A 14,496-nucleotide genomic window follows, 5' to 3' on the forward strand; every position below is an offset into this window, starting at 1 on the left:
ATTTACCAGTCGACCCACGCTCCTACCCTCACCTATGGTCATGAGCTATGGGTAGTGACCGAAGAACGAGATCGCAATACAAGCGGGCTGAAATGAGTTTCCTCCGCAGGGTGTCTGGGCTTTCCCAAAGGGTAGGGGGGAGGTTTATCATAGGCATATGAATGAATTTAGGAGTACATCCTTCACTGCATTGTCTGGAACTTTTTAAGTCAAAGTATCCTGCTGTTTTCCCAACTTGAAGTTTAGCTGTACCATTTTACAGTCTGCAGTGCAGCTGTAAAGTTGTGGAACAAGAGAGGTAGGAAGAACAGTGGCACCATGAGCATAGACAGTGCTACTGCTGATGGAGTCTCTCTCTGAATTAAACATACCTTGATGATGGTTTTTGTGGCGTAACCATTTTCACTCATAGTTTCCTGTTTGCATAATGAACAATCAACAGTTAGTAATAACATAATAAATAGTAGAAATCAAATATTTGTAAGGCATCACAGATTAATAGGAGAAAGGTAAGGAAGCAAACTAAGTTTTTGGTCAGCCTAACCATAGCCACAGAGGGATACAGTAGTCAGCAAGGAAAGGACCTTTTTCCGAGCAATAATCCCATTAGACTACTTCAACTATTGTGAAGAGTTTAGGATGTAGTTTACCCTGGAGCTCATGCAAATAAAAAGTAGTGAGTATGTTTCACTCAGCCATCCATACCATGCTCAAAAAGACACTTTAAGAGATACCATGCCAAATTAGTTTTACAAATCCATACAGCATATAATTACACACTCAACATGCAACATAAACCTCTCTGAAAGCATTCATAAATATTTAATTTACTAAGGAAAATAAAGTGTCACATCAATTTTATACATTTTATTTTTGAAAAAAAGGATTTTTTTCATTATAGTTATTTTGCTGTTCTCCTTCCCACTGTCTCTACTAAATATTAATCTCTTTCTAACATACACTGAACCCACAGAAGGCTGAAGCTTATCCTGACAGTATCAGGCACAAGGTAGGAAACAATCCTGGATGGGATTCCTGTTCATCAGAGGACTTGCATTCAAACTGAGAGAGTTTAAAAGAGCTAACTAACTTGACCTGCATCACTAAGGAATATGGAAGAAATGTTCATGGAGAATATGTGAATACAATGCAAATTCATACATAAAGTGTGGGAGTTAGATTTGAATGTAATTTCATAGAAACCTAAAAGCAGTTCCAGTTTATTTAATTTGTGTTGTCACCTTTTACTGTAACATGAAGGAGAATGAAATTGGACAGAGAACAGATAAGAAGCCACCTTGAACTTGTTGCTACTGAATTGACCAATTTTACTAGCGGATTTACACACTTGGCAGTGACAGTAGGTTTACATAATAGAAGGGGAATATTCACTTAACATAAGTCAAGTGCAACCACCAAAAATCATACTGGATACCCATGTTATATGCTGCCCCTGTTCCTCTGTGATTTTGTTATTTTTTTCAAATCTTATTTTATGTTTGAGTCATGCAAAAATGTATTTAACTGGTATATCCTTATTACTGAACTTATTAAGGATTTAAATATCTAAAATAATATCTTAAAATAACTATCATGAGCCTCAACTTTAGAAATGAATGCATTTCATTAACTTTTTGGAGTGTTTTGTATTTCAGGAATGTTTATAACATTCTTATGAAAACTGGGAGAGTATTTTTATAAATGAAAAATGTGCAATGCACTATGTGAGTGTAGGGATTAGTGTGCTCATTTCTCTGGGTATTATGCAGAACCTGTTCTTCCTTCTGTGGTAATCACCATTTCTTTATCGGTGCAGTTTTAAGATATTTGAGCCTTTTCCCAGATTTCACTGAATATTTGCAAGATAATATAAAATTTAGAAAGATGACATTGTCAAAAACACTGTACATTAATCTCATGCACATATCAAAATAACCATGTCTTGTAATGCACAATATTACATTTTAGTTAGTAACTGTCAATACGTTTAAAACAGCAGAACATTGACCAGCATTCTGTTAAAAGGTCATTTAATTTCCATTTTATAGTTTTGAAACCATCTTTTGGTCAATTTTACAAATAGTAGGATTGAGAACAAATCAACCCCCACCCCTAGTTTTGAAACCATATTAACACTAAATTACCAGAGCCTACTGAAAAAACTTCGTAATTCCATCCTTAAATAAACTTCTTAAAATCGTTCACAGCTCTCCACCAGCATCTTTTGTCATCTAAATGTGCTGATAAAAATCAGGCTGCAAGCAGCCGGCTATTCAATCCCCACCGACTTAGAGCGGGCACAAACCTCTCCCAGCTCATGCCTTGATTGATTATCTGGGAGTGAAGTGGAGTTTTAGAGTGGAAAGAATAGATCATTATTTGGAATACACGCATTTCACGTGTGTTCCGTTTCTATAATCCGTGTAAACACATTTTTAAAACAGAAACGTTTTTCATATTGTAGTAAATGACAAAATATAAGCATAAACTATATAATGTATGAAGCCTGAAGTCCAAATATCAAACACTTCCACAAAAGGTACACATATAATAGAACAAGTATACTTTTATTCAAAAATATAACTGCAGAAAAAAGCCACCTTAGCATGCCATATTGACACATACTTACTACAGCTACCATGGTAAGCGTAATGGTATCAACCACTGACTAGTATCCAAAAGGTCATGATTTGATCCCACATGGTTTCAATTTTGAGAAGTAAACTGCTCTTATTCTTACTATTTTAGAATAAAAACACGCATTTGATTTCAGTGTGTAACAGCCAGTAATTTATGATACTTGTAAAGGTTAGTTTTTTTTTTTTTTTTCACTTTTCATTCTCAGTCTCAGTCGTGTTCAGGATCCTTCCCTACCCCCCATCTGAGATTGCTGTTTTCACATAAAGATCGCTGTAGCTCTGCAGCGTACTTGTGACTGCATTCTCATTACCAATGCTTGCAGAACTGAAGTGCCTGCGTGCACTTTTTGTGGCATTACGTCTATTTTTTGAGCATGCCGTGTCGGCTCAAACACAGGAACATATGTTGGTGTACAAGTATAACAAAACAAGTGCACTTTTATTCTAGACTATAAGTGAAGAAAAAAATAAAGCAAGTTGCAGTAGAAGCGGTTGATACGACAGCTTGCGTGGTGCAATGCTAAGAACTGCTGATTTCCGATCCGTGCTATATAAAATCATCACATTCAAATATTAACAATTTCCACACACCCTTCCTACATTCACGACATGTGTACTTGTTGCAGTGTACACATCTCTCTGTGCTATGGTTCCTATTACACTGAATGAGGCACCTGACATTGTACTTTCTTCCCTATATAAATAACATTAGTATAAGCGCGTCTCCAAATAAATCACATTTGAGTATAGCGGCGTCTCCAAATAAATCACATTTGAGTTATAAGCGCATCTTTATGTAGAAAACAGCATTGTCAGATCGGGTTTGAATATCGCCCGATCTGGCGCTGTTCGTTTTCAACTCATATTGCATGTACTGTGCGTTGAAACTGCTGCACTGAATAAGCTGACGCCTTCTGTAACAGCGTCAGCGTGTATTCAAACCCGATCTGACACTGTTTGTTTTCAAATAATATTGCATTAGTGCGATGATGTTTTTACATATATTGTCTCTTTCATTCATCTTGCGGTTTTGTAATCAGTGACGGCGTGTTTTTTCCCCGATCTTGCCAGTTCGCACATGTTGCTGTATGGTGCTGTTTCTTTTGTACTTCAGGATATGCAGAGGACAGAATAGTACAGAGCAGTAAGTTCAGCGCTATATGCAATCAGACAGACAAACAGGCAGAGAAGGCACTAGATCTATAAATAAACAGGGAAGGCACTGTATAATAGATATATAAAAATATATAAGGGGATAGATATATAGATAGGTAGGAAGGAAAGGCTCCCCATGGGCTCACCACCTATGGGACGGGCCAAGGAGGTTGGGTGCAGTGTGAGTTGGGTGGTGGCGAGGGGGACCTTGGCGGTCTGATCCTCGGCTACAGAAACTGGCTCTTGGGGCGTGGAATGTCACCTCTCTGAAGGGAAGGAGCCTGAGCTAGTGCGAGGTCGAGAGGTTCGGCTAGATATAGTCGGACTCACCTCGGCGCACAGCTTGGACTCTGGAACCAATCTCCTTGAGAGGGCTGGACTCTCTACCACTCTGGAGTTGCCCCGGTGAGGCGCCGAGCAGGTGTGGGCATACTTATTGCCCCCCGACTTGGAGCCTGTGCATTGGGGTTTACCCCGGTGGGCGAGAGGGTGGCCTCCCTCCGCCGGGTGGGGAAGGGTCCTGACTGTTGTTTGTGCATATCGCGCCGAACAGCAGTTTGGAGTATCCACCCTTTTTGGAGTCTCTGGAGGGGTTGCTAGAGGGCATACCTTCTGGGGATTCCCTCGTTTTGCTGGGAGACTTCAATGCTCCGTGGGCAATGACAGTGAGACCTGGAAGGCGTGATTGGGAGGAATGGCCCCGATCTGAACCCGGCGGTGTTTTGTTATTGGACTTCTGTGCTCGTCATGGATTGTCCATACGAACACCATGTTCAAGCATAAGGGTGTTCATATGTGCACTTGGCACCAGGACACCCTAGGCCTCAGGTCGATGATCGACTTTGTGGTGGTGTCGGGACTTGCGGCCATATGTCTTGGACACTTTCGGGTGAAGAGAGGCGGAGCTGTCAACTGATCACCACCTGGTGGTGAGTTGGCCGATGGTGGGGAAGATGCGGTCAGACCTGGTAGGCCCAAGCGTGTTGTGAGGGTCTGCTGGGAGCGGCTGGCAGAGTCCCCTGTCAGAAGTAGCTTCAACTCCCACCTCGGCAGAACTTCAACCCGTCCCGAGGGAGGTGGGGACATTGAGTCGAATGGGCCATGTTCCGTGCCTCTATTGTTGAGCGGCTGACGGAGCTGTGGCGCAAGGTGGTGGTGCCTGTCGTGGCGGCAATCCCGAACCCGTTGGTGGACACCGGCGGTGAGGGATGCCGTCAAGCTGAAGAAGGAGTCCTATAGGACTTTTTTGTCCTGTGGGTCTCTGGAGGCAGCTGATAGGTACCGGCAGGCCAAGCGGAACGCGGTTGTTGCTGAGGCAAAAACTCGGGCATGGGAGGAGTTTGGAGGCCATGGAGAGCGACTTTGGACGGCTTGAGGAGATTCTGGTCCACCGTCCGGCGTCTCAGGAGGGAAGCAGTGCAGTGTCAACACCGTATATGGTGGGGATGGTGCGCTGCTGACCTCGACTTCGGGCGTTGTGGGTGGTGGGAGGAGTACCGAAGACCTCCTCAATCCCACTAACATGCCTTCCAATGAGGAAGCAGAGCCTGGGGACTCTGAGGTGGGCTCTCCCATCTCTGGGACTGAAGTCACCGAGGTGGTCAAAAACTCCTTGGTGGCAGGGCCCGGGGTGGATGAGATCGCCGGAGTTCCTTAAGGCTCTGGATGTTGTAGGACTGTCTTGGTTGACCGTCTCTGCAACATCGCATGGACATCGAGGACAGTGCCTCTGGATTGGCAGACCGGGGTGGTGGTCCCCTCTTTAAAAGGGGACGGAGGGTGTGTTCCAACTATAGAGGGATCACACTCCTCAGCCTCCCTGGAAAAGTCTATTGGGGGTTCTGGAGAGGAGGGTCCGTCGGATAGTGAACCTCGGATTCAGGAGGAACAGTGTGGTTTTAGTCCTGGCGGAACAGTGGACCAGCTCTTCACCCTTAGCAGAGTCCTGGAGGGTGCATGGGAGTTTGCCGAACCGGTCTACATGTGTTTTGTGGACTTGGAAAAGGCATTCGACCGTGTCCCTCGGGGAATCCTGTGGGGGTGCTCGGGAGTATGGGGTACGGACCCCTGATAAGAGCTGTTGGTCTCTGTACAACGGTGTCAGAGCTTGGTCCGCATTGCGGCAGTAAGTCGAGCCCGTTTCCAGTGAGAGTTGGACTCCGCCAGGGCTGCCCTTTGTCACCGATTCTGTTCATAAGTTTTATGGACAGAATTTCTAAGCGCAACCAGGGTGTTGAAGGGGTCGGTTTGGTGGACTCAGGATTGGGTCACTGCTTTTGCAGATGATGTTGTCCTGTTTGCTTCATCAGGCCGTGATCTTCAGCTCTCTCTGGATCGGTTAGCAGCTGAGTGTGAAGCGGCTGGGATGAGAATCAGCACCTCAAATCCGAGAGCATGGTCCTCAGCGGAAAAGGGTGGAGTGCCCTCTCAGGGTTGGGGGAGAGTCCTGCCCCAAGTGGAGGAGTTCAAGTATCTCGGGGTCTTGTTCACGAGTGAGGGAAGAATGGGCGTGAGATCGACAGGCGGATCGGTGCGGCATCCGCGTGATGCGGGCTCTGCATCGGTCTGTCGTGGTGAAAAAGGAGCTGAGCCGTAAGGCAAAGCTCTCAATTTACCAGTCGATCTACGCTCCTACCCTCACCTATGGTCATGAGCTATGGGTAGTGACGAAAGAGCGAGATCGAATACAAGCGGCTGAAATGAGTTTCCTCCGCAGGGTGTCTGGGCTTTCCCTTAAAGATAGGGTGAAGCTCAGTCATCCGGGAGGGCTCAGAGTAGAGCCGCTGCTCCTCCCGCATCGAGAGGAGTCAGATGAGGTGGCTCGGGCATCTGATCAGGATGCCTCCTGGGCGCCTCCCTGGTGAGGTGTTCGGGCACGTCCAACGGGAGGAGGCCCGGGGAAGACCCAGGACAGCTGGAGGGACTATGTCTCCCGGCTGGCCTGGGAGCATGGGATTCTCCGGAAGAGCTGGAAGAAGTGGCGGGGAGAGGAAGTCTGGGCCTCTCTGCTTAAGCTGCTGCCCCCGCGACCCGACCTCAGATAAGCGGAAGAGAATGGATGGATGGATGGAAGGAAAGGAACTATATGATAGGCAGACAGACAGGGAAGCTCCTATATAATAATAAAATTACTGTTATTACTATGTAGATAGACAAGGAGTTCAGCGTCGCAGCGTGTATTCAAACCCGATCTGGCTGTTCGTTTCAAATAATATTGCATGTATAACTATTTTAGAATAAAACATACATTTGATTTCAGTCTTTTTTTTATTTAGTTCCATTCTCTCAGTCGCGTTCACGATTCCCCAAAAATCTGACAATGCTGTTTTCACATAAAGATGCGCTATAACTCAAATGTGATTTATTTGGAGACACGCTATACTCAAATGTGATTTATTTGGAGACGCGCTATACTCAAATGTGATTTATTTGGAGACGCGCTATGAAGAAAGTACAATGTCAGGTGCTCATTCAGTGTAATAGGAACCATAGCACAGAGAGATGTGTACACTGCAACAAGTACACATGTCGTGAATGTAGGAAGGGTGTGTGGAAATTGTTAATATTTGAATGTGATGATTTTATATAGCACGGATCGGAAATCAGCAGTTCTTAGCATTGCACCACAAGCTGTCGTATCAACCGCCTACTGTAACTTGCTTTATTTTTTCTTCACTTATAGTCTAGAATAAAAGTGCACTTGTTTTGTTATACTTGTACACCAACATATGTTCCTGTGTTTGAGCGACACGGCATGCTCGAAATCATGACCTTTTGGATACTAGTCAGTGGCTGATACCATTATGCTAGCGTGGTAGCTGTAGTAAGTATGTGTCAATATGGCATGCTAAGGTGGCTTTTTCTGCAGTTATATTTTTGAATAAAAGCATACTTGTTCTATTATATGTGTACCTTTTGTGGAAGTGTTTGATATTTGGACTTCAGGCTTCATACATTATATAGTTTATGCTTACATTTTGTCATTTACTACTACAATATGAAAAACGTTTCTGTTTTAAAAATGTGTTTACACGGATTACTGTAGAAACGGAACACATGTGAAATGCGTGTATTCCAAATAATGATCTATTCTTTCCACTCTAAAACTCCACTTCACTCCCAGATAATCAATCAAGGCATGAGCTGGGAGAAGTTTGTTCACTTTCTAAGTCGGTGGGGGGATGGAATAGCCGGCTGCTTGCAGCCTGATTTTTATCAGCACATTTAGATGACAAAAGACGCTGGTGGAGAGCTGTGAACGATTTTAAGAAGCGATTTAAGGTGGGACGGAATTACGAGTTTTTTCGTAGGCTCTGGTAATTCTAGTGTTAATGAGAGTTTTAAGATAATCACGGTTCTCAAACAGATTAGTCAAGTTTTCCCCACATTTTTTAACACTTTTCAATTTTGTACACATTTGGCTCACATCTTTAGTAACTTCTTTATTCTTGTTCTTATTGTATCAGTCAGTAATAGCTCTGTAAATTCCCAGAGGTTGACTTCCTCTCACCAGTCTTTGTTCTTGAACTATAATCAAGCTTGTTTAAATTAAACAAGTATGCAGACTTATAACATCCATGAATGTAATACTACTTTTTTGTTTGTGTTTATTTATGGATATGTTGCATAGGTTTTTATTTTCTATCGATATTTTGCAATTTCACATATGTACATGTGTTTTGAGCCTTCCTTCTGAAATGTCTGTCTTTTGTAAAAGTACAAATGAAAACAGATAAAGAGAAGAAATGTAATTGATACGAAGTTCTGTGATCACATTACAGCTGATAATACTTGAAAGTCTTTGGCATTTTATCTAAGGCTTTGGCAGTGCTGTTTGTTTTCTGCTAAAAAGCAGTGCAGTATCTTCTACATCCACATGATGGAGTGGAAAGCTATCATAAAAAGCTTTACAGAGTAAAGCAGAAGTTTTTATGTAGTGGTGTTCAAATTAAAAAAAAAAAAACTGAGTGGTGTTTTGTTTTATTAAGTCACATATATGGTAAATGTATCCTTTTAGAGGAGGCATTATGAAAATTTAAGCAGCACAGGCAATGAGTCTAAAAGTTTAATTTTTATACAGTATATCTATCCATCCATTTTCTAACCCGCTGAATCCGAATACAGGGTCACGGGGGTCTGCTGGAGCCAATCCCAGCCAACACAGGGCACAAGGCAGGAACCAATCCTGGGCAGGGTGCCAACCCACCGCAGGACACACACAAACACACCCACACACCAAGCACACACTAGGGCCAATTTAGAATCGCCAATCCACCTAACCTGCATGTCTTTGGATTGTGGGGAACCGGCGCCGGAGGAAACCCACGAGACAGGGGAGAACATGCAAACTCCATGGGGAGGACCCGGGAAGCGAACCCGGGTCTCCTAACTGCGAGGCAGCAGCGCTACCACTGCGCCACCATGCCGCCCCATACAGTATATCTAGTTCTATATAATAACATAGACATTTATATTCAGGAACTTTAGACTATACTCTGCATGTTGCATAAACAATCATGTGGGAAAATTACGAAGCTCAGTTGAACTGTGGAGAAGTTAGTATGGACTGTAACATCTGGGTAGGCAGTAGCATTTAAGCAACTCTAGTGGAGTGCTTTTCATTCACTAAATACTCTTAATTGTTAATAAAGGATCAAGTTTAGTGTATCTTGCCACAGTAGTAAACATTTAATTTCTTTCAGTTATAAATTTCAAAATAACAAGAATTTAGAAAAGTTTCAGAATTTGAATGCATCTCTCAAAATGCTTGTTTTCAAAAAAGTTAACTAATTAGTTGATAATGTAATGAAGAATAATCTATACTAATAAAAGGAAAAGCCCTCACTCACTCACTCACTCACTCACTCATCACTAATTCTCCAACTTCCCGTGTAGGTAGAAGGCTGAAATTTGGCAGGCTTATTCCTTACAGCTTACTTACAAAAGTTGGGCAGGTTTCATTTCGAAATTCTACGCCTAATGGTCATAACTGGAAGGTATTTTTCTCCATTAACTGTAATAGAGTTGAGCTGGAAAGAGGTGGGGGGCGGAGTTTCGTGTGACATCATCACGCCTCCCACGTAATCCGTGAACTGACTGTCAACGCAGTGCGTAGAAAACCAGGAAGACCTCCAAAAAGCGCTTAAGAAAACATGCATTATGTAATTGAGAAGGCAGCGAAACAATAAGAAGCGAGCGTGTGACATATACTACCATATTCATGAGTGCTGCTACCTCGGAAAGAAAGCAAGGTGTAAACCTAAAGTTTAAATTAAGTTCATAGACAGGCTACGCTGGCGTTTCACATGCCCACAGGTAATGCGGGATACAAGTTTAATGAGAGGGCCGCAAGATATAAGCGAGAGTTTTGATCACTTTGTAACTAAGTTAAAATTGTAGGTGAAGGGGTGTGCTTATGCAAATTCCGAGACTGTGTTTGTGGGGGATTGACAGTTAAGGCGGGTGGGGGAGTCACGTCATCATCTCCCCTCCCATTCATCTCATTTCGCTCTGAGCTGAGTTCCGCTAACGCCGTCTTCGAAGCAACCGTCACACTGCCACCAAATACTCACAGAAAAATCCACAAGTTAATACACACGCTGTCTCTAGAGTTTCTCCACACTGAATCCTCCAGGCACTACTTACAAAAGGTCACATTGACAATCGTGTTACGTTATTTTAAAATCTTTCCTTTTCTTAGCACAAGCACAGCTGAGAAGCTTCGATGCATGTGCTCCATAACGTTAAAAATAATGCATTTAATCACACTTTGCATTACAAGCAAAGGGAGCTTTTGTCAATGCATGATTTCCTGGTACACCGATTACATTGATCAGCGCATCCCGATTCATTTTACCCTCGCACCACCTTAGTTTGAGAAGAAGTATGAAAAAATATGAGGTTAACACAGAAAAACAGATCACCAATTCAAGCTTTATGAATAATCGATTAAGCCATCAATAATTGTTTTGGTAAAGCCATCCTCCTTCCATTTTATAATTTTTCCGCCACTAGCCATGATTAAATGAGCGGTAAAAAAGTAAGAGCGAAGCGAGGGTGACTTATTTAGGCAGGCATATATATGACAGCAACACTCATGAGAATGTCAATCATGTTACGTTATTATTAAAATGTTTCCTTTTCTTTTTCATTACTTCTTTAACACACTACTTCTCCGCTCTAAGTAGGCGCTGGTATTTTACTATATGTATATATATGAATGACCTCCAAAGAGCGCTGAGACTTTTGATATCATGAACGTGTCTGCAAAAACTGTGGTCTCCTGCCCAGCAAAAGTCAAGCAGCCAGCGCGCGTGCATAGCTGTGCCGGCCTTTGAGACGCTGACTGCGCTTCTGCCTTAAGTCAAAGTGAGCACTTTTAATTTTTTTCATCCTCCCCTGCGCTATAGCCCAGACAAGTGCAAACACGGGACCCCTTTTCTACACCACGGCAAAATAATATTAAGGCGATTCACACTTTCTTTTTGCACGTATACGATTATGAGGTCCTCAGCTCGGATTATGAAGACACGCACAGGAGTGGAGGACTGACAGTGCCATCACAGCCGATTAATGGTGGGGACGTCTCACCAGTCTACACAAGACCCACCGCGACTGTCCCCAAAAGGCGATCATAACGTCAGCGAACACATCTCTCTATACTATATAAAAGAAAAAGGCAACTTTCCTTTCTTTACACCTTTTTTCCTTTTATCCCAAACCAAAGCCTTATCCCTTAACACTGCAGAGGACACAAAACTAATTTTCTTTAAATGCCGGTAAGGCACATTACCAGAGGCACAAATTTGAACGTTCACATAGAAAATGTAATTTCAATGTACCTGTACTTCTTAAAACGTTAATGTTTTACTGTTTAATAACTTAGACTATAATTTATTATTTTTCCCTTGCACTCAGTGACCAAACCTATACACACAAATATAGACACATACAAACATACACACAAGTATATGTATGTGTATATATATACACACACACACATACATACATACACACATATATATAATTTGTGTGTGTGTATGTATGTATGTGTGTGTATATATGATGTAGATAGGTATGTATGTATATATATATATATATGTGTGTATATGTAGATATGTATATAGATATGTAGATATTAAGATATGTATGTGTATATATATGTATATATATATGTGTGTGTGTGTGTGTGTGTGTGTGTATATATGACAGCAGCAATCCAAGCTGTGAGAAAACAGTAAAAAGGGGGCGTGTCAGACGTCGTGGTACATTTTCTGATGCAGCTACCGAAAACAACTTTGTGGCGCTGCTGCCAAATACACAAAACAATTACTTTGACAATCATGTTACATTATTTTTAAAATGTTTCCTTTTCTTTTTCATAACTTCTTTAACACATGACATCGCTGCTAAGCGCGGGTATTTTGCTATATATATATATCACAGTGACACTCATAACAGTGACAAAACAATTACATTGACAATCATGTTACGTTATTTTCAAAATGTTTCCTTTTCTTTCTCTTTCCTTCTTTAACACACTACTTCTTGTGACGATGTGGGTTCTGGCTCCACACTCCCATCTGATTTTGGGAACCCTTGAACCCAATACCGTCGATAATGTTACCGAGTGAGCTAGTCAGTGAAGGCAAATAAACAATTGAGCAAGGGGTGGTGCAAAAAGTGCAACAGTGCTTTTATTAAAAATCAACAAAACAAAACAGTGTTCCATAAATAGTGCAGATCTTCAAAATTCATTAAATAAATAATCCATAAAAAGAACACGTGAAGGTTAAAAATCAATAAAAAAAACAATCCTTTAAAACGTGAGGTTAAATCTTCTTATGGAAGCAGTCTTTAAAACAATAACAAATCCGGTGCCTAATTTCTGTATGCGTCTCACCTGCTTATCCCGTATGGGCTTAGCAGCAGGCAAGACGCTCTCTGCAGCTGCCCTCCTACATCACACGCTCGAGACTGGAGACCTCCCGATCCCTGGCTCCGGTATGGCACTCATCCCAGTCCCGGAGAACTTGGTTTCCCACAACGGCCAGGTCGCTCACGTTGGGGATTCCCACCACCAAGTCTCCCGACTTCCGCTGCCTTTCAATGGCCTCTCCGCGGCCAGTCGCCTTCCTGGTCACTCCGCTACCTGATCGCCAGCGGGGCGACATCAACACAAACACGTGGGTGTCGGCCTAACACCCAGCTTCTACGCAGCTGTCCACGGCGCCATTCGCCGCCGTCCGCCAGCTCTTCGCTCTCTCTCACCGACCTGCTTCCTCTACTGCTCCCGATAACCTCCGTCCTCTCCTTTCCTTTCACTCCCCGATCGTTTCTTTTTTCCTCCCTCTAAAACCGACTCGCGCTTCTTTTTTAAAATGACGAGGGCCACAGCAGCTGCAGCATTAGCCACGGGACAATCATGAATGTGGGCAGTTCCTCACCTGTGCACTAGGTGAGAAACGCCCACACCCTACGGATCGTCCCGTGGCCCACTATGGCCCAACGTCCCCTCACTAAGCCGCGAGCACAATGATTATTTATTTAAAAATGGCCTTTACTCAACGAGCTGTGGACCCATAACACCACACTTCTCCGCTGCCAAGCGCGGGTATATATATATATAGATAGATATGAGAACAACATATATATATATATATATATATATAGATAGATAGATAGATATGAGAACAACACTCATATCAATGACAAAACAATTACATTAACAACCATGTTACGTTATTTTTAAAATTTTTCCTTTTCTTTTTCGTACCTTCTTTAACACACTACTTCTCCGCTGCGAAGCGCGGGTATTCTGCTAGTAAATAATTAAAATAGCTGTTTGCTATGTAACACAGTTGTAGTATAACTAGCATATTTTTTTTTATTTATCATCTGTCATTTTTAGATTGGTTGCATGCTAAAATGTGCAGATCCGGGCTGATTTCATCACAATTATATTTTTGCAGTATAAAATACAATGCAGCAGTTTTCATTACAAAAGGTTCTATATTTAATAATTCATGAGTAGATGAATGTTGTGTATTTTACATAAAATGGGTGTTCCCATAAAGTATGACAGGAAGATGAAGCAGGAAAACTGTTTGAATTGTAAATCTGTTCAGCCCAGCTCACAAGCCTGCAGAAGGGACCTAAAGTGGCAACCTAGTGGAATAGCTTATAAGAGCGAGCTTTACCAAATTAACTGCAGAGAAGTCCAGACATAATGTCCCTACTTGGATTAGGCCAACTGCTGCTGATGCAGAACAGAAACATAAAAACACCAAAAAGTAAAAAACATAGAAGTGATGAATTTGATAAAAGTGTCACAAACAAAGCATGTTATATGTGTAAATACTGGAAATACAACGAATTGCTTCCCTCTGCTTGGTAATGATTATTAAAGGAGTAACAATAAGCATTTAAATGTTGCACATGGCCAGCTCTCTGGGCAGGTTTTTTCAGAGTGTATGAGTGTGGATCTGGTATATACAGAAACTATAAATTGACCTTAATGCTGACAGCCACTAGTAGCAACCGTTCTTATATCAGTTATGTACTGGGCAGGTTTATATACATTTGAAGTCAGTCATTTACTGTGAGTAACATGCCCCCAACCTCTTTTTCGTGTAATGGGTAAATTAGCAGCCACTATGTTTTGTGCATTATCATGAATTGCAAACTGTATTTAAATTAATGA

At 42.3% G+C, this 14,496-nt stretch overlaps 1 protein-coding gene across 3 annotated transcripts in view; it reads left to right on the plus strand.

The window, feature by feature from the left end:
* The window catches only part of rbm46 (RNA binding motif protein 46), a 67,992-nt gene that overhangs the window by 31,466 nt on the left and 22,030 nt on the right, over nt 1-14,496 (plus strand). Inside the window, exon 5 of one of the 3 annotated variants that reach the window (XM_039752726.1) lies at nt 8,265-8,288. The exons of 1 other annotated variant lie outside the window; for it this stretch is intronic. In XM_039752726.1, coding sequence (XP_039608660.1) covers nt 8,265-8,288 — 24 coding nt within the window. Of the gene's footprint in view, nt 1-4,433; nt 4,447-8,264; nt 8,289-14,496 lie in introns of all 3 variants that reach the window. One more of the 3 variants, XM_039752725.1, reaches the window with a different exon arrangement.

This window comes from Polypterus senegalus, chromosome 4 (genome assembly GCF_016835505.1).
Source record: "Polypterus senegalus isolate Bchr_013 chromosome 4, ASM1683550v1, whole genome shotgun sequence".
Taxonomy (NCBI): Eukaryota; Metazoa; Chordata; class Cladistia; order Polypteriformes; family Polypteridae; genus Polypterus; species Polypterus senegalus.